The following is a 20877-nucleotide window of genomic DNA, read 5'->3' as shown; positions in this document are numbered from 1 at the left end:
ATCGGCACAACCGACGGTTGCGGTCGGTTGGGCGGTTCCAACCGACCGTTGCCCAGTCCTAAGTAACATAGCCCAAGGCAGTGGCGCCGAAGCCCCATTTCTTCCCCTGATTGAGAAAACAGGGAATTCAATATTCACAAAGTCTTGACAACTATTTCACAAAAAACATTTCAACCGTTATAGTAAAATCTTTATAAATTAATATTTGATAAATTAATTATTTTTATTATATAATATTTTTAATCGGTCTCAATTTGAAATTAATATGATAAATTAATAATTCGTTAAATTTATAACATAATACATTTTTTAAAAAAACACATATATCTCCTTTGATATATAAATTAATAATCTCTTTATAAATTAAAATTATATATAATTTAATTAAAAGGTTTTTATTAAATATGACTTCAACGTTACTTTTTTTTTTAAAATTGATATCTTATTATGCCTCATCCTTAACTTTTATTAATATATTAAGAAGTTCTGAAATAGTATTCTCATAAGAAAAAATTATATAATGTAATTGTTACTTTAAGTGTAACTTTCCGAGACATAAGTTTCACTACAAAACTATTGCCTTTAATTTTATTTTTTTTATCATTTTTCATGACGTTTTTAATAATTTGCTTTTTACAAATATTAATAATTCGTAATTTGATAATTAGTTAATATTCATATAATCACAATAACAATATATGTATTAAGTTCAATATTTAAAAAAATACTTTAATAAATCAATTTTTGTTAATTAATATATAATTTATTAATTTATTAATTAAATAATATCTCAATTAATTAATAAATTTTTATGATCCGAATCATATTAAATTTTTATCAACTTTTCCAATTTCCTAGGCCCATCTGGTTTTAGGGAAAAAAAATGCTAATTAGGCTTAGAAGCAAACAAAAATTGGTCACGTACATTTGAGAACGCAAAGATACTCAACAGCAAGACAGTGAAAAAACAAAGGTATGGAGTACAAGAATCCATAAGATACGACCTTCCTCGGATGGACCGATGTTGTCAACGTCTCCAAAGATACTCCCATATTGTCAAAGGTGTGGTGAATGGTGATTGGCAACTTCCCATTACGAAATTTCGTTGCTTTGTGGTGCTGCTGTTTAACAAACATGTGGATACAGCGGTTTCGTTCATAGCCCACTCAAAATATATATTAAGGTGTTGTCTCTTCCTAGTTTTCTATATTACATCAGAAAGAAAATCAAGGGCACATACAGTCAGTCAGAATGTGGATATTTATTTTAGACGGTGAGAACAATGGGAAAGATGGACCCAGTTTCTAAGCAGTTGGGGAGAGTATGAATAAAGTATAACTAATCTCAAATATATAAATAAAAAGACTATTGTTAGGATAGGATATGCAAACCCACTTGAGAGATTGATTTAACAAATTTTGAATTTGAATATCCCCCAACTTCAAACTCGTGATTATTATTTTTTTTTAAAAAAAAGTGAAAGATAACTCATGATTTTAAAGATAATCATAAAGTAAATACAAGCCTAATTCCCATTCCCAAAATGAACTCTAATAATACAAGATTGAAACCAAGTCTAATAATATAAAGATAATTGTAATTATTCATGAACTCTAATTTTAAACCAAGGCTCGATATGTATAATAATATAAAATTTAATGATTCATGAACTCTAATTTTACACTTTTTAAGTTGGGATTATGGTAAGATGAAGTATCAATACGTATAATAATATGAGATTAATTATTCATCAACTCTAACTTTGTACTTGTTTAATGAATTTTAACTGCTTAAGAGTTCTCTAAAGGATTATTATCTAAAAATTTATATTCTACTGACAGTAATAGAAAAAAATTAATTTAAAAATTTAATCAAAATGAATGTCTATTTTATTAATAAAAAAATTTGCTAAGATTGGTACTTTTAGAACTACATATATACATACATTCTAGAATATAAATTATAAAATAACTTATTATACACATATGAGCCTTTGGTAGTCCATAGCAGACAAATACCATATTGTGTTTTCTTGCTAGTGCTAAATTAAGCTAACCCCAACTAGAAGCAAAAAGTTGCCACTAAAAGAGGAAAGGGGTTGGAATTTAGGAATCAAAACAAAATAAAAATTGTAAAGAAGCCAGTCGGTGAGCGCCACCAATCTCTGTCACAAAGTGTCTAGTCGTTCCAAACGAAAAGACAACATAAACGTGTGGGGTATCCTATCTTTTCACTGATTTGATCAATTTTAGGAAACCACATTGTGTCCTACCATTTTAGGCTTTTAACAACTGGTCAACTCGTTGGTCGTTGCGAACATGTTTCTAGGCATCCTAAGTGGATAAGATGATGTCGCCATAAATTTCTTGCGTATGAGTACTTTGAAGATTTTTCCAAATTTGGAAAAAATGATTTCAAATTCTCTTGAGGGATGAAAATTTTGGAAGAATAGCTTCCAAAGTTCAAATATTCATGGTTCATTGATGATAGATTTGTAATTCATTGAGGATAGAATCAGAGACATATTTAAGATTTTATATAAAAAATAATTAAAAAGTAATTATATAAAATTATAAATTTATATATTTAAAATTATATATAATAAAAAAATATTAATTTTTTTATTTTTTTTAATTATAATTACATATAAATCTATTTATTTTTAAAATAAATTTTTTATTTTAAAGTATAAATGGTATTAATATTTAAATATAAAATATTTAAAATATTTTTTTTTCATTCGTTTCCTTTTCTCTTAGATCGACTCGTCTAGTCAGATCTTCGGATCTAGCCATGGAATACTAGCTCTAGTCAGATCTTCCTAAGCTCCCTTGGGGAGCACTGTGCGTTCCAAAGGGTCTAGAGATCATTAAAAAAATTCAAAAAAAATTATAATTATAGAATAATAATTTTTAAAATTAATAAAAAATAAAATTATTTTAAAAATACCATTATGACATCAAATTAATAAAAATATTGACAGTTAACTAATAAAAAGACTTTATATATTTAATGATTTTTTAAAAAATAAAATATTTATTTTAAAAATTAATAAATTTATATATAATTATAATCAAAAATCGATAAAATTAGTATATTTTAACCTAATAAAATAATAAAAAATTGAGAGCTGGCAATGGCTACTCCCGTTTCACCTTGACTCAGCGACTAAGTGAAATTATGAAAAATACTATAGAAGTCATAATAGAACACCATCATTGTTTTTTTCCATCTATGTAGGGTAAAAATCTCCTTCTTTAGATGACAAACAATCATCGAAACACATAAGAAAGTTCCATATTGATATTTAATATTATACATACAATTACTTCCATAATTTACTCAAAGTGTCAAAAAACTTCAAGTCACGTTACATATTTGTAATTGTACAAGAGATTTACAATAATAAAACATCACTGTACTTGTCACTGACATAGGTATATGTTTCCATTGCTTAAGGGCCAAGTCATCGTAGGGCTGGACAGTGGCCTTGCTCCCGTTGGCTCTTGAAATGTTTGTTTAGTTTACACGTAGCATTTCTCAAGTAAAATGGGAAATTTTTGAATTTGACCTCTCAAGAATTCACAACATGGCCTCTCTTTTACAAAACTTTGTTATTGATATGATAAATTCTATATTCGTTGATGTATGTTTGAAGTTTTAATCTTAATTACTGATTTAATTTTTTTTTACTTTGTTTTTTATGTAAGTATTACTATAGTTGATTTTTAACTCTTTAAATCACCACCCACCTTTTCAATTAATTTAAAAATATCTTGACAATAATTATTTCATCAAGAGTAATAAACGAAAATGCATTAGTTAATTGAAATGTAGATGCTATATTTTGTATGTCAAATCAATTATGCATTCAACTTTTCTTTCTTTCGTTTTTTTCTCTCCTATTTTATTCTTTATATATCAACCTATGTATTTGTTTTCACAAGATTTGCAACTTCAACTCTATGTTTAGTAAAAAATAGTAATAAATATATAAATTTTATATAATCATTTATTAAGCAATATTATTTTGTTTAATTATAAAAAGATATTAATTCTATTTATGCCTTAATTAATGAATTTTTATTTGAATTTAATATGATTTTTGTTATTTTTTAATTACCAATGAAAATTTTATTATATGTTTACTCTTATTTAAATTACAATTAGACCTATTATTCTTATCTTGACCCACCCAAATCAAAAAATCTTGACTTATTTAAACAATTTTCACTATGTCATTGTCAATGTTGTTAATAATGAATAAGGAAGATTGGATGCCTTAAGTCTTAAGAAAATATGATTACTTGTAAGCAAATATGGGATAAACTAAAGGAAAAAGAAAAAGGGTCATTCAACCCAAAACCCTGTGAGCTTTAATGACAAGAAGGATAATTGCTACGATGCTTGCTTTCGGTGAAAACAGTTAACAGTCAAACCAACTAACACAAAAGGGCAAAAATCTCAACGTCTCATTTGGTCTTTGACATTTTGCTTAAACAATCTGGATTTTTGGTCAAGAATAAATACTTTTTGCTTTATCAGATTTTATTTATTATCAAAGACAAAGACAAAAAATTATACTTTTCACCAACAAAGTCAAGAAACCTTATCTCGCTCAAAGCGCTTTCTTTGCATGATATTATTACACCTTTTTTTCTTTTTGTCAAATAATTTAATTAACGCGGTTTCCCCACGGAATATAAGCTTTGACGTTTTAATATATTTTTTTTAAATTTCCAATATAAACTTTTTTCTACACTTTGTTTTTTTTTTGTCTTTGCTGCGCTACTTTTCTTTGCCCATGATTTCAATCTGTTTACTTAATTATTCTATTGTTAAATAATCCAGATTAATAATTTAATCTAAAAGTTTTACAAGCGTTTAACAAATAATATTTACCTAAAAGGATCTTCAACTAACAACCGTCCACCTAAAAAAAATTATATGTAACTAACTGCCTACACCATAATGGATGGCTTTATACTCCAAACAATTGAAAAATTAGTTGTTCTTGCATCCTCCAACATCTCCTTTGAAACTTTTGCCTTTTTTTACACTTGTTGATCCAAAGAGAAAGCCTTTTATTTTTTCTATTTTACAAAGGGGAAGTGGGCCTATTTACTTTACAATTTTTTATATTTAAAAAGAGAATTTGAATCTTATTTTTAAAAGAGGATATGTATTAACTATTAAATTAAATGTTTGAATATTTATCTATATTATATTTATTTATTTATTATAATTCTTTAATTGAGAGATGAAAGTTAGGTACAGTACCTTCATTAGATTTGAGAGATAAGGTTTTCCACTCATATCTAGATAAGTTCAATTTATCACTCCTTAATATTGAAAAATAATAAAATGATTTGCAAATATTTTTATTCATTAAACATTTACTTATAGAGTCCTTGCAACATCAACATTTCAACATTTTGGAAGATCAACCCCGTGAAAAATAAAATTAATAAAAAAAAAAGAGTAGATTACGAAAAAGAGGAAGATTTGAAAAAAAAAAGAAATTGAAATATTTTTTATGATATAATAATTAAAAAAGTTTTTAAAGAATTTTAAAAAAATTAAATAAGACTTTATACTTTTATTACTTTTAATCAAATTTTTATATTTTTATTTTAAGTCAAATATGTTATTATGATTAATGATTGTCTTAATCAAATTATCATTTGTCATTCTATAAGACATGATTATATATGACATGTTAATATATTATAATTACTGATAATATGACATGCTAACTTATCATAATTGATAACAACACGACTTGTTAATTTGGAATGATAATAAGATGATGTGACATTTTTCACATTCTATATTAACTCTATATTAATATCATATGGGTATAAAATGATAAGTTATTTTAATTAATGGTAATTAATAAAAGCTTATTTAATACAAAATAAATATATAAGAATTGGATTAAGCACAATAAAAAATTAAAGACTTATTTAAAAATTTTTAAATAGTTTAGAAACTTGTTTGATTATTATGCTTTTTTTTTATCATACAAGAAAGAGTATTGAAATTCAAACACCGTAGATATCAACTTCTAAAGGATTAATTTTGGTTTGGAGAAGATTATTAATTATTTCAAATTTAATGTAGGTTACTTCCAAGGTATTTACTATTGAAAGATAAGTTAGGTTTACATAAATTGAATGGATTATTTTAGTTTAGGTCATTTTCGACTTATTTATTGTGTCATTGAAAAACAATTAGATTCAAGTTAAGCCCAAAATTAAACAAGATCATTTTGGAGTTAAATTAATTTAGAATTGAATCATTATCTTACCGGTAAATTCTAAATCTCATTGAGTTGGGGTTTCCATATGAATTGAATCATATTTCAGCACATTCAAGTAAAGTATGTAGGTGACCTTTGCATACTATCCCACGTAACAAAAAAACATGAGTTTCCCCTATTTTGGGTAACACACTTACAAGATACCACTATAACAGGTCCAAGGGAGATGGAAGTTGGGACTCCACTACCCCTAAAAAAGAAATAAACAGTATTATGGGACTCTAATAAAAAAGAAAAAGATTAAGATTTTCTTCTATACCAAAGAAAGAAAATGCTGGAAAGGCTAATTTGGTATTTTAATTACTTGGAAAAGCAAATCGTTTCCTTGATGGGGCAAAGGAAAAGATTTGATAATGGATTATGGGCAAAGAATAATTAAAGAAAAAGAGAACAAAAAGAATTTAGAGAAAGAGCCCACCAAGGTCCATCTTCCATTCGTGTTTGTCACCATCTTCTGTTTCTGTAGATCATCCCAAAAAATGAGGGTTCTTTTGGATTTGACTGAAATTCTGCATGAAACCATCCACGTGCCGTCACCCCTAGTCTCTCTCCTTTCCTCTCTGTCTTCAATGCCTCATAACTTAAGAGAAAAACTTAATATAAAGATTAAAACCCAAAAATAGTCGCTGCCATTTTCAATCCCCTTCAGTTTTCGCGAGAAAATTAAAACCCCACCACCACCCAGAGAAGAAGAAGAAGAAGAAGAAAAGGCCAATCCCGTGATGAATTTTATTTTCAAAACAAAATAAAAATCAAACAACCAGATTCCCAGAGAGAGAGAGAGAGAGAGAGAGAGAGGGGGAGATACGAAGCAGAGAGACAAAAAGAGAGTTTGAAAGAAAGAAAAGATTCATCGAAAGCGCAAACAAAGCACTGAATCAAAGGCGGCCCAGAACCAGCTCCAGCAACAGCACCGACCCAGTGTCTCTCTCTCTTTTACTGCCATCTTAGCTCTCTCTCTCTCTCTCTCGCTCTCTCCTTAAATCTGGCACTTATTAATCTGTGTATATTTTTTGTGAACTTTTTTTTAGGTCCGTTCGTTGTTTTAGAAAAGACCCTTTTATGTAAAAGAAGGTTGTGAAAATTTCTTGCGGCTAGTTTGTGAAAATTCTTGTATGTTTTAAAGATAGAAACAAAACCCAGAAACCAAAACCCTAGCTTTATCCCTTCTACACTTGATTTACACTACATTTAAGCTGAAATCCCGTTTTAGCTGAACCCTTTATTGTAGATTATGGCATTTGATCAAAACTCAATACCAAAAGATCTGAGACCATTGAATGTATCTGGATTAGCTGAAGAGCCCCGCGTTGGGGCTGCGGTGGCAGCTACTACTAATGCCAGCTGTAGAAATGTTGAAGGATTTTTTCCCAACCCGGCTCGGGAGCCTGGGAGTTCTGGTTCCATGCCTGCTTTTTATCCGGCAACAGTGCCTGACACCGGTTTTGTAGGCTTAGGGTATGCGAATCCAGTGCCCTTGGCTCCAGGTGTCCCTGCATGGAGGGCTCAGGTGCCTCTGCCGATGCCTGTTCCTGTACCTGTGCCAGTGGGGCATCCGAGTATGAATCCGGTTGTTGGGTTTGGTTATAATCCCAATTTCAGCAATAGGGTGGTTGCTAATGCTGTGGATGAGGTTAGTAATGATGTGGTAGCTGGGCATAATTTTAGTCCTAGTTTGGGCAATGGGGGTAGTGGGAATGGGAGTGATCAGGTCAGTAATGATACGCTGCCAACAGGTTTTGGACATAGTTCCGATATGGGAAACAGGGGTAGTGGCAATGGGAGTGATCAGTTGAGTAATGAGTTAATGAGTGGGCTTGGTTATAAACCAAATTTGGGACCTAGGAGTAATGGCAGTGGGGCTGATCAGGTGAGTGATGAGGGTGGGGATGATTCGGTGTCAGGGAAAAAAGTTAAGTTTTTGTGTAGTTTTGGTGGGAAGATATTGCCTAGACCTAGTGATGGCATGTTGAGATATGTCGGGGGTCAGACAAGGATTATTAGCCTTAGGAGAGATGTGAGCTTTAATGACTTCGTGCAAAAAATGGTGGATGCTTATGGGCAACCTATAGTTATTAAGTACCAGCTTCCTGATGAGGATCTTGATGCATTGGTGTCCATTTCATGCTCAGATGATCTTGATAATATGATGGATGAGTATGAGAAAGTGGTTGAAAGGTCTCCAGATGGTTCAGCTAAATTAAGGGTATTTTTGTTTTCGGCTTCTGAACTTGATGCTTCTGGTATGGTTCAATTTGGGGATTTACATGACAATGCGCAGAAATATGTTGAGGCAGTTAATGGAATTATGGATGGAGCTGCTGGTGGCATCACACGGAAGGAGAGCATAGCAAGTGTGGCTTCAACACAGAATTCTGATTTTAGTGGGACTGAGGCTGTTGATAGCATCGGTGCTGGTCAAGGGGATGTTAGTGGTCTTCCATCGGCAAACATGTCGTCACTTAGTGGGAATTCTGCTAATTCTCATGACACTGCTCCAAAAATGATGGCTGTGGATCCTAATCCTGCTGCTCATTTAGGAATTCCAGTGGTCAAGTCTGGTCCTCCTCAGACATTGTCTTCTCAACCTGAGGTTGAGTTAGAGAGGACGGTGCCCCTTTCCTCGACACAGCAGCAATTGGGATATGATCTGCAGCAACACTATGCATCCACATATATTGATCCTTGCCATGAAAGTATGAACCAAACTGATTATGTGCGTCTTGGGCCTCAAATGGGGTTCTCAAGTCCTAAGTTGGTGGGAAATACTGGTTCTGTATTCAGCCAACAGCAGTTTTCTGATAATGCTCCTGGGATTACCCCTCATCAGTTCATTCCTGCTTTGCACATGACAATGACTCCCCCGACTTCCCATGTTGGTATTCGACCAGCTGTGGTTCAGCCACTGTTGCAACCCCAGCAAACTCCCTTGGAGCGCTATCCTGATGAAAGCACATTTGGAACAAGGGTAGTTCAGCTTCCAGCTGATCGGAGCCACAATGTGTATCAGGCCCAGATTCCAGCAATGGTTGCAGGAGGTTATGGTTGGCATCATATTCCACAAACTGAGCATGTTGTCTTCTCGGATGGATCATTGGCTCGGCACCAAGTAACTATTCCTGAGAAGATTCCAAGGCTAGAGGACTGCCATATGTGTCAAAAGGCATTGCCTCATACACATTCTGATCCACTGGTACAGGACCAAAGAGATAGTGGTGTAACACCTATAGTAAATACAAATCCAATTTATCATAGTCTCCGTCCCGAAGATGCTATGAGAATTTCATCAGTAAACAGAGTTCTGGTGCCTGGACCATTTGGGGATGGCATTGTTGAACAAGGAGCTGGTATTCGACAGCTTGGTCAACTTGATCATCAATTTGGGGTACTTAAGTCAGAGGCAGTTGGATTCTCTCAAGGTCTTGAGGCACAAAATGAACATGACAGAAATATTTCCCCGAAAACAGATAATTCTGATCATCCTAGGATTCCAGCAAGCCAGGGTGTGATGGGTTTGGCGGGTGAGTTGCAATTGCAATATGGTTTGCCGGCTCAATACCAGTTTAAACAGGAGGTTCCACATGTTGGGGCAATGGGCATTCAAGTTGCAGAACAGCCAGTGCATGAAGTCTCTAGACAATATAATGGCAAGCTTCCTGCTGTCCCCAAAGAAGATATTCTAGACCCTAACCATCTGATGCCAATTGATGGGATGATGGAGACTCTTCGGGTAAGCAATGAGCAGAGTAAATCCCCTGTTGATAAAACTAGAAAGGGAGATATCTTGGAAGAGAGATCGCTGCAAACAGCAGGGAGAGAGGTGCTTTTGGATAGTATCTTTAGCAAACCACTAGATTCCAATGAGATGGTAAGTTTGGGAAATGTGGTAGCACATGCACAGCCAAAAGTTGGATCCCCAAACTTGGAAGTTCGATATGGGAACCCTCCATTTTCTGGTGTTCAGACAGCACATAAATTGGATGATGTTTCATGGTTGGAGCAGAAGATTGTACATGATGACACTGAATCTGTCCCTTTGAATGGTAACAGTCAAACTTCCTTGTCACCATCCAATAGAGGTGGAGATGCTTTGGATTCCTCCAACTCACTTTTTAGCAATCAAGATCCTTGGAATTTGCGGCAAGATGCTCATTTTCCTCCTCCAAGACCTAACAAAATTCAGTCAAAGAGAGAAGGATTTGCTACTAGAGACCCTTTTGGTGAGAACCAGGTAGCAATTAGTGGGGAATCTAACACCCAATTGGAAGATGAAGTTTACCAACCAATAGGCCATTTGAACAAGGATTTTAGTTCAGACCACACACAGTCCACAAAAGGTGAGATATTTGGTTTTAGTGATACTATAATATGTTGTCATGGATCATTTTATGCCTGTGGAGTAAATATTTATTGTTGTTGCCTTCACTGCCAAAGGCTCAGCCGAGGAACTCATCAAGAAAGAACTACAAGCTGTTGCTGAGGGAGTTGCTGCTTCTGTTTTTCAGTCATCTACCCCTTCCAATCCTGACATACCAGCAGAGGTCAATGTGTCTGGTTATGAAGCCAGTCAAGACACGGTTGTTTCAACTAGCAATATCGAAATGCAGCATAAAGCTAAACTTGAGGTGTGCAATCTAAGATCTCTTCATTCTCTATTTGTATGCTCAGTCCTCTCCCCCTTTCACCCTTTCCTTATTTTATTGTGGCCGCATTCTGCAGATGCATTATTGAGCTGTCTTTCATGCTATTTTTATTAACTCAGGAAATCAAGACCAAACAGCCAGACAGAACTAATTTTGGTTTTCGAGTTTCAGATGGCATTGCTGGTCGCTTGCAGGTTGAAGCATTGTTTTTATGTGATGTTTGTGCTTTTACTGTTAACCTCTATTGCCCATTAATTTAGCTATATGTTCATTTGGCAGATTATAAAAAACAGTGACCTTGAAGAGCTGCGAGAGCTGGGTTCAGGCACCTTTGGTACTGTTTATCATGGGAAGTGGCGGGGTACTGATGTTGCAATTAAACGAATTAATGATAGATGTTTTGCCGGAAAACCTTCTGAACAAGAACGCATGGTTTCACACTTTCTTTTCTCTTTACAAGCTCCTATTTTCTCCATGTTAGTTACACTTTGTAACTTCAATTGCTCACAACTTGTACTGTGGTCGATGCATATGATCAGATAGATGATTTCTGGAATGAGGCAATTAAGCTTGCTGACTTGCATCATCCAAATGTGGTGGCTTTCTATGGTGTTGTGCTTGATGGTCCTGGTGGCTCTGTGGCAACAGTGACAGAGTACATGGTTAATGGTTCCTTAAGAAATGCTTTACAGAAGAATGAGAGGTGCTACACAATTCTAGTTTTGCTATGCCATATAGCCTTTTCCCTATAATTGTGTGTAAATTGTACGTTTATCTGATGATAAATACTTATTGGATAGCTTGCTGTTGCCAGGAATCTTGATAAGCGTAAGCGTCTCTTGATTGCCATGGATGTGGCCTTTGGGATGGAGTACTTGCATGGAAAGAATATAGTGCACTTTGATTTGAAGAGTGACAATTTACTTGTCAATCTTCGAGATCCTTATCGCCCAATATGCAAGGTTAATGCTTGGGCCTGTGTTTTGTTTGCAATCTCATTCTAGTGCAACTTCTATGGTGGGAAAGCTTTTGATTATTTGTTCCAAACATCTTTGATGCAATTAGCATTTCTTTGGATTCACTCTGGATATTAATTGGACATATATGTAAATTTGGTTCCCTGTTGGAGTACGTTAAATTGGCTTATTAACAAAGTATCTTGTCTTTAATTCTCTTCTTAAGGAGAGTAATTTCACAGCTGAGTTGACTGATATATTAGATGTTTATTAACCCGAACAAAGGAAAAAGACATATAAGATATTCAGGTATTCTTGGCTGAGGATTTGGGGATGGGATTCGGGTTTGAGGCTTTTATTGTGGATTTTCATAAATTATTGTTTGGTGCAAAACAGCAGTCATTAATAACAGAAGAACAGAGCAAGCTCTTGTATTAGTATTTATTAACTTGGAATGAATATTTCTGAGCTCTTTGTGAGTAATCTATAATTAGTAGTAGCCTTTTAATTTCAACCTGCTCTAAATCTTAACTAAAAGCATTAGCTGGATGGACACGCCTTAATTATTCATTGTATTAGCATGCTAATTGCATTCCATGTGCCTTTGGATATATATATATATACACTTTATGGTATGGGATTAATTCTAACAGAAAAATCTACTTGCTTCAAAAACAATCTCATCTAAGTTTTATACATTGATTGATATTCGTTAATAATTCAACATGAACTTTCCGTTGTGGCCATTTTGTTAGTCCTTGTTTTCCCTTTTTCTCCAGTCCTTTCATAGTTATCAGCTTCTCTTAAAAAGTAAGCTTCCTTTTCTTTTCTTTTTCATTTTTTTTCTTTCTGGTTGGGGAAACACAAGTTGTCTATTAATTAGGAATAATCTTGCTGGATATTTTGGGTCTTTGTTGTCAATGCCAATCTACCTTTTTCCACAAATTATGAGGCTTCTTTATCCTATACTTTTTCTGCAACTTTCACCCATGAATACCTGTTATAATTCAAATAATCTCGAATTATTCTCTCATGTTTTTGTTTGATGCATGTAATAATGGCTATAACCAAGTGGTTGTTAGCTATCCACTTCAATCTGAACAACTTAAAGAAATCATTTCCTTGTGGTTTAATGAGTTATAATTTTTTGCTGTCACAATTACTACTAGCTTTTTGTTGTTTGTTTGCGTTTGATTTGCTACTCTTTAGGATGAGGAATTTAATTTTAAAATCCATATTCCTTTTCAGTTTAATCATGCAATGCATGCTTACTCTTTTATGTACTTTAAAAATATTAATAAAATATGATTAGTGCATAATGGTTGAGTTGAACAGTTGTGAAGTTGACTCTCGTCAATTTCTATATATCAGTCCATCATATTTGAAACACTCCTTTGAATTTTCTTCTCATTTTTTGCAAAATGTGAAGGATAAAGGGGAAATTTAAATTGATTTGGTAATGAAGCAGTGAAGAGAAAAGTTGGTCTACTCACTTTTAAAAGGTTAATTAGATGTCATCTGCAAAACTTAGAACAACTTGCTCTTATCCAACTTTCTTGTTGGGCTATAAATACAAATAACTGATTTATTTGGACTTACATAGACTTGGATGTTTCAAATGATTTTTATTGAAATGTGCAGAGTGGTGCTTATATGCAATCTATTTAATCTTGAGTTGAAGACCTCAATTTTCTGAACATAAAATTATGAATTCTGGTATATTATTAGTCCTTTAATCAACTGTTGATAGGAGGAGGGAGCTTAGTCTGATGCCAACTAATTGGTGATTGCATGGTACTATACCCTCTAAGATATCGCTGTTATCGATTGTTTCTCTTAAATTCATACTGAAGGTTATGTTGCTGTTATAGATTGGTTTGAATGATACTTTCAATTTCATTCTGAACTGTTTCAATAGATTCGGCCTCTCATTCCTAGTTTTTGGTATCAGGTTGGTGATTTGGGCCTATCTAAGGTGAAATGTCAAACTCTGATCTCAGGTGGCGTGCGTGGAACGCTTCCATGGATGGCACCAGAACTTCTGAATGGCAGCAGCAGTCTTGTCTCAGAGAAGGTCTGATTTTTAGCACATTTCTGGTGCCCTCTAATCTCTTATCATTTTATTTTGTTACTTCATTTATGTCCTACATAATCATGTAAACTTTTTTGTCTATGTATAGTCATGAGATTTTTGTTTCGATATTTTCTCTAATTTAGGTTGACGTGTTCTCATTTGGTATTGTGATGTGGGAGCTTCTCACTGGAGAAGAACCATACGCAGACTTACACTATGGGGCTATTATAGGTAATTGCATTATATGTACACGTATTTATGGACTCTGTTCTTTCCACTTTGATAAATCATAGTGATCATTTGCCTGGAATTGCTTTCAGGTGGTATTGTGAGTAATACACTACGGCCTCCAGTTCCAGAATCATGTGACCAGGAATGGAGATCATTGATGGAGAGATGCTGGTCATCAGAGCCATCAGAGAGACCAAGCTTCACTGAGATTGCCAATGAGTTACGCTCAATGGCTGCAAAAGTGCCACCTAGAGGACAGAACCCACCATAAATGCGCTTGGCTTAAATCATCTCCTGTTTCTGGCAGTTGGAGGAATAGGTTGTAAATGTGCTTGGCTTGAATGTAACACAGGGAACTAAGTTACACACTACCCCCCCAATTTTTATAGAAATTATACTGGCTTGATTGTGCTAGCTCTTACAATTCCATTTACAAGTGAAAATTGTCCTGATATGCAATTTATTGGTTAATTATGGTGAAATCGTACATATCCAGTTTCATAGACCTAAATTCTCTGTTCTCAAGCTTATATATGTGCAACATGCGGGGAGGGGTATGGTGTTGCACTAAAACCTATGATCTATGGCATTGGCTACCTAGTCAGCAGAAAAGCATTTGGTCTAGGACTTGAAACCAGAATGCTTGCGCCAATGATCTGAAGGACAATCAGCTAGGGACCCTTGCAAGCCGGTTGCTAATTTATTAACTTATAAATTCATAATGTAATTGATTTGAATGGGTTGGACAATCAGCTAGTGATTATGTAAGTGATTGTTAAGCTATTAAGACGATTAATTCAGCATGCTAAAATGGATCACAAGTAGCGCAGGTTTGGTAGGATTACCTAACAATTTTGTATTGTAATTAAGCTAAACACTTAATATTCAAAACTCAATTAATTAAATTAGCACACTTATTCAAAATTTCAATCCAGTGAATTCAGTGCTGATATTTTTGACCCTTGCATTAGCATTAGCATTAGCATTAGCATTAGCATTTCTTCATTGACACTCGACAACATTTTCCACTTGCCAGCCGCCTGATTTCCATTACCGCGTAGCAATGGGCCGCCAAGCGGAGTGGGTCAAATTCAAGTTTTTACCTTATCATTATCCAGTTCCCTACTAATCACAAACTGTTACGCACCCTAGTGAATGACCAATAAAATTGACCCTTCTAACCATTTAGATAGCCAAGATTCTTCTTCTTCATACAGGTGGCATTTTTATATTGGCCCTTGATGATAATCTATCCTACTCAAGGCACTGCTTACAAGACTCCTTATTTCTACCTTCCATGATATTTCCTTGCTTGTTTCTCTCCATCTTCCTTACATGGCTCCTCTAATCAAGTTCTTTTGAACTTTCCCTAAACCTCTTAGAACTTCTGCACATAAAAGCCTCCTTTCGCCACAATCCAAAACCATTAGCCTTATTTTTCTATCTTTAATTTATAATTTTCCGTCCCATGACAAATTCCGAAGAGAAACCAATCTTCATGCACAAGCATTCACCGCTACAAGGAGAGGATGTTGATGACCATGAAGAGGAAGTTTGGGATAACGGGTGTGATTGGTTTAGTCTCTTCTGCCTCAAATGGCAGCGAAACGACATCGAGGAAACTGATTCCTTAGTGCACCAGAGAGGAGAGCCCACACAGACATGGTGGAAAAGCAAACTGAAGAAAGTGAAAGAAGTCTCGGAAAAACTAGCAGGGCCAAAGTGGAAGAATTTTATAAGGAAGATGAGTGGATATTGCAATAAGCGTAGAACTCGAAAGACCAGGTTTCAGTATGATTCTTATAGCTATGCTCTCAACTTTGACGATGGTGCGGATAAAGAAGGGGATGATTTGCTTCAGGATTTCTCCTACAGGTTTGCCGCTCCATTTGCGGATGAGAGACAGCGGGCTGGGTCAGGAATGTAATCACACTGGTATAATGATTGACATCTCTTTCCGAGCATATGCAAATTAATGATACTGATCAAAATGTTTGCATACATGTAATATCCTTTATACCCTCTTAATTGGAATCCATGTGAAGCATAGTTATACTCTTTGGTTTATTTTGATTCTTGCAAACCTGGAACCTAGTTAACGTAAATTTCACTGCAAGGTATGGGCGTTTTGTCACTGAATTGGTATGTAGGGGCCTCTGAAATGGAGTTTGAACAGAATCTATTTATGTTTGCACCTTAAGCTATGCCTGTCTTTCATTTATGGCAAACCTGTTTTCAGGTATGAACAACTCCCAACCAATTCAGATCAAGATTTCAATACAAGATGTAATTGGCGACCTAGCATAGTGGACAAAATGTTAAAACTCCATATTCTAGTATTGGTAAAAGGCATATTGATACACCTTAGTTACTTTCCCTGGTGGACATGGAGCGATACCTTGAATGCTTTACATTAACAAATGCATATTATACTACATGACAGTTTGGAAAATTGTTGTTAGAGAAACCATAAAGGCGAAACTGAAAAAGCAGACACCCATGCAACCAGGCAACAACAAAAACACTTTTGAGCCATGATATATTTTATGATGTCTATTTCCTGGTTTTACTCAGCGCTGCTTTGACAATTGTTGTGCAGATTAACCAATAACAGGGATACTCTCCTTTCGCTTCAGCAACCCAAAGCTTTGTAAAATTGTTTAGTAAGTAATAGAGGTTTAAGTCAAGTCACTTATGTAGACATGGACATTAGCTAGTTGTTTATGTATACGCACGAGTAATTTGCGGGTAAAGGCAAGGGAGAAATTATAGAAGCCATTAGGGACCAAAGAATCCTGCAGCTAATTTAACCCTATGATAAAATTGTGTTGCTCAGAGGAAATTGTCTCTCCAGCATGTCAAAATATTCTGACTAACAGACTTCTATGTTGCAGCTGGAGACTTAAGGAAGAAGGTTTGAAGCATTAGTTACGCTTTATTTTTGTGCTTAGGTCTGACTGTATTGGTTTTGACACATCTTTGTATTTCCTTCTCTGTGCCTTCTGCGTACCTTCTCATGCAGCTTGGTTTGTTTTTGTATCACTAACAGGATTTCTTCCTGGCTTTAAAATGAATGAGATTTCATTTACCCAAAACACATATATGCTAGGTGGAGGTCACAAGTCCCGTTATTTGATACCTAGCCCTTTGCTAGTTTATTATTGTTCCTTTAAACAAAATTTTAATTGATCCTGTATATCCTTTCCGGATTATACAATGAAATTTATCAAATGGAAAACCGCTGACAGCACATAGAAAAAGAAACCATGTAACCATTCCACGAATAGATGATATGGAAGTTACACCAGAAATCTAGGTGGTGTTATTAAATAGTTTGACCAATTGAAAATGAAACACCTCAAACCTCATGTCTCTGTCTACATATTATTGCAAGCATTAACCTTCAATCAATTCACAGGTAAAACATTATATATAGTATGAACATGTTGATAATTACATTATAAACCCATGACTTAAAGCCATTCTTGTCCACAGATATAAAAGCATGAGCTAAAAATTTACAGCTACCTATGATACATTAATTCTATGTAGAGGACTTCTCTTACAGTCTTATAGGCTCTAAATTTCAAGAATCTAAAACAACATAGTTACACAGATATCATTGCCTATCAGCAGATTACCTATTGACTAAAACTGATTGGTGCTCATGCCAACCCATTTGTAAAGCTGAACCACAAAACTTGTTACTGATGAAAGCTAACCACGTTTACAAAATAAAGCACTCAACGGAAGTTGTCTTGTACCCAGATTTTCCATTGCAATAGCCTATAACGCATGCTCTGAAGCTGAATTTCCACCAGTATGGACAGAAAGCGAAACAAGTAGTTTTCTATAGTTTTTAATTCACATTAAGTGTTCATTGCTGGTTTTACCTGCATTACTTCTTTTTCCAAATTAAATTTGGCGAATGATTCTTGAGAAAAGCTCATTTTGATTGAGAAACACATACATTCATAAGCAGCCTACCTCTTACGTTTGCTTTTCAGAGAAGTAGATGGGTTACTCTGCCAATTCCTTTTTCTCTGGTTTATAAACCAATTGTTAATCTGCTTTAACTGCAAACCGGTTTCCTGCACTAATCTTGCTTTGTCTTCCTCCTGCAACAACATTTTGTTAGAAAACTGTTGAAAAGTACATATCATAAGGTCGGCGGAGCTACCCAGGAAATACATCACTCACTGTTGGGTAAGGCCATTTAGAATGTGACTGCCACCAAGCTTTTAAGAGGGAGGTGGTGTCACCTGGTAGCTTTCCAGCCCTTCTCTTACGCAGAATTTCCTCTCTAATGTCCACGATTTTCTCCTTGTAACCCTAAAATGCAGAAAGCACATTTAGCTGCAGTGTATATGTCAAGTCTTTCCACTATTAAGTTTAAGAAAGCATACCTGTTTCAGTTCATGCTTCAGTTCTTGCCTAACACGCTCCATCAAGGACCTCTCAGTTTCAGATGGAATGAGAGGACCAAATCCCATGCTGTCAATCCCATCCAAACTTCCATCAAACAAGCTTGTCTCACTATCTACTACTTCATCTTCATCATCAGACATGGTTGCACCAGAGCCTTCACCTGGAGATACACCTGTTCAATGCTTCATGGCTTAGATCTAAGTTTTGCCAGTTTAATCCATGGTTAATGCAGTGATACTAAAAGAATAAAATAAACAGGGAAGAATAAGTTCATTATTATGAATTATAGCTAGCAGGAAAGCTAGATGTAGAATTCAAATACTGAAACCAACTTCTAAGGCTTATGTATAGACCCTTTTTCAGTTCTAGGTGAATTAAAGGGACAATATCATAGTGATTAGCATTGTTCTTCATTGGCAGTAGCTGTCAGTTTGGCTTTCACAGAGAGATGTGTGTGATAGAGAGAGAGAGAGAGAGAGAGGTGGTTTAACTATCTACAACTTATAGGTCAGAGAAGTCTCAACATAAGGTTCACTAGAAGGAAGCTAACAAATATAATGGTGTATAAAAAACCGGTTCAACCCTGGATCAACTGGAATGTTTGGCGGTAAAAGATAGTCTGGAAGAAAAACAAAAAGACAAGGAAATGATAAAATTTTCTAACAAAAATAAAAATTAAATCTTAGCTAGGCCCTAAGACCTCTTAATGCATATGCTTAATCTAAACCTCCAAAACATTTCCTGATAGAGGAAAGACATAACAAGGAAGATTTAAGTAGAATGGATGTGACATGAAGCCTGGAATATGGATGCTACTATCAGAGCACTGACACTTGAATAGTTGGAGCATCATTTAGAAACCAGAAAAAGGAAAATGCATAACTAATTGAAAGATGTAATCATTATGGATAACATAGCTCCAATGCATCACAATGATGCACTTGCATGCTACTACTACTTTCTGCTATCTGTTCCAAAAACAGTTTACCTTAAGGTGAACTATTTACCTGTTAAACTTTGAAGTGATTGCTCAAGATCCCAACAAGCCATAACTGCTTCCATGGCATGAAGACGGACATGTTGTTGCAATTGGTCTTTAAAGAAACCAAGCAATAGAACATAATTTGTCTACATTAAAGGGAGAAAAGAGAGAATACTCAAAGGATGCCAATGATCACATATAACATGTCTATATCAGAAAGCTGAGAAGGACAAAAAAGGCAAAAGGGAAATAAACCATCTCATACCTCTTAAATATTCAATAAAATCATTGAATATTTACAGCTGCTTACAAAAACTTTTAGGGGATTGATACAGTGAGGCAACTATATGAAACAGAAGGGGACAGGGAAATTCTGATCTATTCCTTATTCCACAAAATATACAATAAAGGCAGATCAAAACTTCAAAGACATCACTTCAAATGATTTTTAGCAATATGGACAATAATCTATCGTGAGTCCCATAATTGAATAATCCTAGGCCTCATCATAAAAGTAAAGATTATTACAAAAAATTTCTTGCATTGTCAAATTCAAGAAACCACTTCCTTAAATATAGACAGGTAATGTTTAGCTTGTCTCAAAAATAATGCCAGCTCTTGCAAGACCTGTAATGCTGGCTTGTAGGAATGCTTGCTATGGCCAGGTTGACAAAAGAAACCACTATACTTTGGAAGACTGTCCAACAACATAAAGACTGATAAAGGTGCAATCCAAGCAACAAAAATAGTTCTAAAAAAGTAACAGATTTCTAATACTATCAGATGCCTGATTGCAACACAATTTTTTTGTCCATAACTGAGTTAACATTTTTAGCTTGATCTCCGAAATACTTAATGGAATCATAGAGAATATATCTGCTATTATCAAGAAAGACCAAATGAGGAATGTAGAAGCTTGGATAGAAAAATTAGTTGCAGTATCATCCAGAGTTGAAACCAAGATCATGCTTCCAGCTATCTCCAACAGCAATTTCTTAATTCCAAATAATATGTAAAAAAAAAAAAGCAATAGCTCAAAGCATTGGAAATTTAAGAATTCAATTAAGTTTTCTTTACACTGTTAAAGGGGGAAAACATTGAACAACTAGATTGCCAGTTGGTACTTGCATGTTTATACCATCAAACTGATACTAACTCACTCAGAAGGCCCGAACACTGATGCTCATCCAGAATCGGAAACAATATGGAAACAGAAACCTAACAATCCCCCCCCCCCCCCC

General features: G+C 34.6%; 4 protein-coding genes across 4 annotated transcripts in view; 2 read left to right on the top strand and 2 right to left on the bottom strand.

Moving 5' to 3' along the window:
• Positions 1 to 1052, bottom strand: part of LOC149527524 (uncharacterized) — a 2037-nt gene extending 985 nt beyond the window's left edge. The window contains exons 1-2 of the mRNA XM_089782566.1: positions 926 to 1052; positions 16 to 106 (exon numbers count right to left, since the gene is read on the bottom strand). Coding sequence (XP_089638692.1) covers positions 16 to 106; positions 926 to 1052 — 218 coding nt within the window. The remainder of the gene's footprint in view (positions 1 to 15; positions 107 to 925) is intronic.
• A 5586-nt stretch (positions 1053 to 6638) lies between these two features.
• LOC110410612 (kinase superfamily with octicosapeptide/Phox/Bem1p domain-containing protein) lies at positions 6639 to 14717 on the top strand. Its single transcript, XM_021420394.2, has 9 exons — positions 6639 to 10659; positions 10757 to 10947; positions 11085 to 11159; positions 11245 to 11397; positions 11505 to 11668; positions 11780 to 11927; positions 13873 to 13995; positions 14139 to 14226; positions 14316 to 14717. Exons 1-9 carry the CDS (start codon positions 7557 to 7559, stop codon positions 14495 to 14497), a joined length of 4227 nt encoding a protein of 1408 aa, XP_021276069.1. The 5' UTR covers positions 6639 to 7556; the 3' UTR covers positions 14498 to 14717.
• Positions 14718 to 15535: 818 nt separating this feature from the next.
• LOC110410608 (uncharacterized) lies at positions 15536 to 16293 on the top strand. Its single transcript, XM_021420390.2, has one exon. The coding sequence runs from the start codon at positions 15695 to 15697 to the stop codon at positions 16151 to 16153; it is 459 nt and encodes a 152-aa protein (XP_021276065.1). The 5' UTR covers positions 15536 to 15694; the 3' UTR covers positions 16154 to 16293.
• A 1344-nt stretch (positions 16294 to 17637) lies between these two features.
• Positions 17638 to 20847, bottom strand: LOC110410607 (homeobox protein knotted-1-like 2). The gene is made up of 4 exons (XM_021420389.2): positions 19662 to 20847; positions 18633 to 18826; positions 18427 to 18558; positions 17638 to 18344 (listed from the first exon to the last, which is right to left on the bottom strand). The coding sequence occupies exons 1-4, from the start codon at positions 19714 to 19716 to the stop codon at positions 18210 to 18212; spliced, it is 516 nt and encodes a 171-aa protein (XP_021276064.1). The 5' UTR covers positions 19717 to 20847; the 3' UTR covers positions 17638 to 18209.
• Between the last annotated feature and the right edge of the window lie 30 nt (positions 20848 to 20877).

Source organism: Theobroma umbraticum, unplaced genomic scaffold (assembly GCF_002168275.2).
Source record: "Theobroma umbraticum cultivar Fairchild unplaced genomic scaffold, ASM216827v3 scaffold_56.0, whole genome shotgun sequence".
Classification (NCBI taxonomy): Eukaryota; Viridiplantae; Streptophyta; class Magnoliopsida; order Malvales; family Malvaceae; genus Theobroma; species Theobroma umbraticum.
Note: the sequence above shows the minus strand (reverse complement) of the source record. Positions and strands in the feature narration are given on the sequence as shown.

Excerpts from the sequence above, each read along its gene's own strand:
- LOC110410607 (XM_021420389.2), bottom strand. The coding sequence starts at position 19,716 with ATGGAAGCAGTTATGGCTTGTTGGGATCTTGAGCAATCACTTCAAAGT. Across the intron at positions 18,827-19,661 it reads ATCACTTCAAAGTTTAACAG|GTGTATCTCCAGGTGAAGGC; the intron begins GTAAATAGTTCA and ends AGCATTGAACAG. Across the intron at positions 18,345-18,426 it reads CTAAATGGCCTTACCCAACA|GAGGAAGACAAAGCAAGATT; the intron begins GTGAGTGATGTA and ends ATGTTGTTGCAG.
- LOC110410608 (XM_021420390.2), top strand. The coding sequence starts at position 15,695 with ATGACAAATTCCGAAGAGAAACCAATCTTCATGCACAAGCATTCACCG.
- LOC110410612 (XM_021420394.2), top strand. The coding sequence starts at position 7,557 with ATGGCATTTGATCAAAACTCAATACCAAAAGATCTGAGACCATTGAAT. Across the intron at positions 10,948-11,084 it reads AGCATAAAGCTAAACTTGAG|GAAATCAAGACCAAACAGCC; the intron begins GTGTGCAATCTA and ends TTATTAACTCAG. Across the intron at positions 11,669-11,779 it reads GCTTTACAGAAGAATGAGAG|GAATCTTGATAAGCGTAAGC; the intron begins GTGCTACACAAT and ends TGCTGTTGCCAG.